General features: G+C 38.7%; 1 protein-coding gene across 1 annotated transcript in view; it reads left to right on the top strand.

Annotated features, from left to right (window-relative positions):
* The window catches only part of LOC111689979 (protein transport protein Sec31A), an 8,511-nt gene that overhangs the window by 3,540 nt on the left and 2,753 nt on the right, over positions 1–2,218 (top strand). Inside the window, exon 8 of the mRNA XM_046953405.1 lies at positions 517–550. Within this exon, the coding sequence (XP_046809361.1) occupies positions 517–550 (34 nt within the window). The remainder of the gene's footprint in view (positions 1–516; positions 551–2,218) is intronic.

Genomic DNA, 2,218 nt, shown 5'->3' with positions numbered 1-2,218 from the left:
TAGACTAGACTATAGACTAGACTATAGACTAGACTATAGACTAGACTATAGACTAGACTATAGACTAGACTATAGACTAGACTATAGACTAGACTATAGATTAGACAGTGGACTAGAATATAGACTAGATTATAGACTAGACTATAGACTAGTTTATAGACTATACTATAGACTAGAATAGACTAGACTATAGACTAGACTATAGACTAGACTATAGACTAGACTATAGACTAGACTATAGACTCGACTATAGACTAGACTATAGACTAGACTATAGACTAGACTAAAGATTAGACTATAGACTAGTCTATACAGTAAACTATATACTATAGTCTAGTCTTTGGTATTTAAAAGGAAATTTTTATGGAATCGTTCTTGTTGTAAGTTCCTTTAACAATTTTATCAAATGCTAAAAAACACTTACCTGTCTTGATTTCAATGCTGGAGGATCATTCCATCCTGGTGGTGGAGTAGGATTACGTTGTATAGTTTGCATGGGTGGTGGTGGTACTACAGCTTGAGCTGTTTCAATTGGGGCTACTCCTGGCAAGTAGGAATTATTACTGAAGGGTGTAGGATTGAATGTTGGCTGCATTATGGAAGGTGCATTCGAGCCAGCCATGGGATTAGCATTAAATGGTGTAGTATTAAAGGATGTGGGTACAGGAGGTTGTGGTCCCGGTGCTGGATTATAAGTATTGCCATAACCGCCCATAGGACCAGCAGGCGCCACAGAGGGATCTAATACATATTTGGATCTGGAGGCTAAACCACCACCCGAAGTGGTGCCACCTTGTGAACTGGCAGTACTGAGTGGACGTGGTGGCTGAACTAAGTTTTCATTAACAGGTGGCTTTACAGCAGCAGGCATAGCTGTGGCTGGATTAAATAAAGTAGGAGGAGCAGGAGGTGCTGCAGTATTGGCTGCCAAGGGTTGAGTGGCATATGGAGGGGCCATGGGATTATTTACTGGATTGGCATTCCAATTATTAGCAGCTGCTGGTGGTGCATATGGATTACTCATTGGCACTGTGGGCTGCAAAGGAGCTGCTGTTGGATAGCCAGGCATGGCTGAAAATGAACCTCTAGGCTGTTGCCTTTGATATACATTTTGTTGTGGCATATTTGATTGCATTGTAGCCTGTACTGGTTTTGCTGGAGCTGGTTGTACAATACTATAAATTCTCTGTTTTAAATCATCCAAATCGGGATGTGTAGCCGATGCTTTAATTTCCATTATATAAGCCAAGGCAGCGGTGAAAGCTCCTTGAGCCACCAGTAAACCACCATATTCCTTAATAAAATCAGCAACTTTACTATTCAATTCAACTGCTATACCCTGCTCCTCCAACGACTTATTCATCAACATGACAATCTCTGCCAATTCTTGCAATTCTTCGGTATTTAATTTATAATTTGTATTTTGATTTTCCAATTGTTTCAACTGATACCAGGCCATCACCAATTTGTCGATGTTACCAGCACATATATAACACAACATAGCATTACGTGTATATTCCAAATTGTGCGTCGTGGAAGATTCATTTAATAGACGATCACCTAGTTTTTCACAAATATCCACTACTTTACGTTCACTATGCTTAAGAGCGGCCACTAATGCCTCTTTCCAGGAATCTATGGTACAGCGAGTAACAAAGTCCATCCAATCGCGTGTTATTAAGGCGGAAATAACATTTGATAATTCACTTTGTTGCTCTTGCAAATAGTTATTTTGAATTTTCGTTAAGAATTCTATGCCAGCTGTAGAGGCAATAATAAAGGCTTCAGCGGTACGTTGAGAATTAAGACATAAATGTACAGCAGCCTCGAGATTGCCGGTAAGTATGGCTTCGGTAATAAGACTGTCGGCATCTAAAAAGAATGACAAACAAAACAAATTTATTAAGGAATGGTTTTACTACCCTATAGACTAGACTATAAACTTGACTATAGACTAGACTAAAGACTAGACTATAGACTAGACTAAAGACTAGACTATAGACTAAACTGTGGACTATACTATAGACTAGACTAAAGACTAGACTATAGACTAGACTAAAGACTAGACTATAGACTAGACTAAAGACTAGACTATAGACTAGACTAAAGGCTAGACTAAAGACTAGACTATAGACTAGACTATAGACTAGACTATAGACTAGACTATAGACTAGACAATAGACTAGACTATAGACTAGACTATAGACTAGACTATAGA

This window comes from Lucilia cuprina, chromosome 6 (assembly GCF_022045245.1).
Source record: "Lucilia cuprina isolate Lc7/37 chromosome 6, ASM2204524v1, whole genome shotgun sequence".
In the NCBI taxonomy this organism is placed as follows: Eukaryota; Metazoa; Arthropoda; class Insecta; order Diptera; family Calliphoridae; genus Lucilia; species Lucilia cuprina.
The sequence above is the reverse complement of the archived record's forward strand: the minus strand, read 5'-3'. Positions and strand labels throughout refer to the sequence as shown.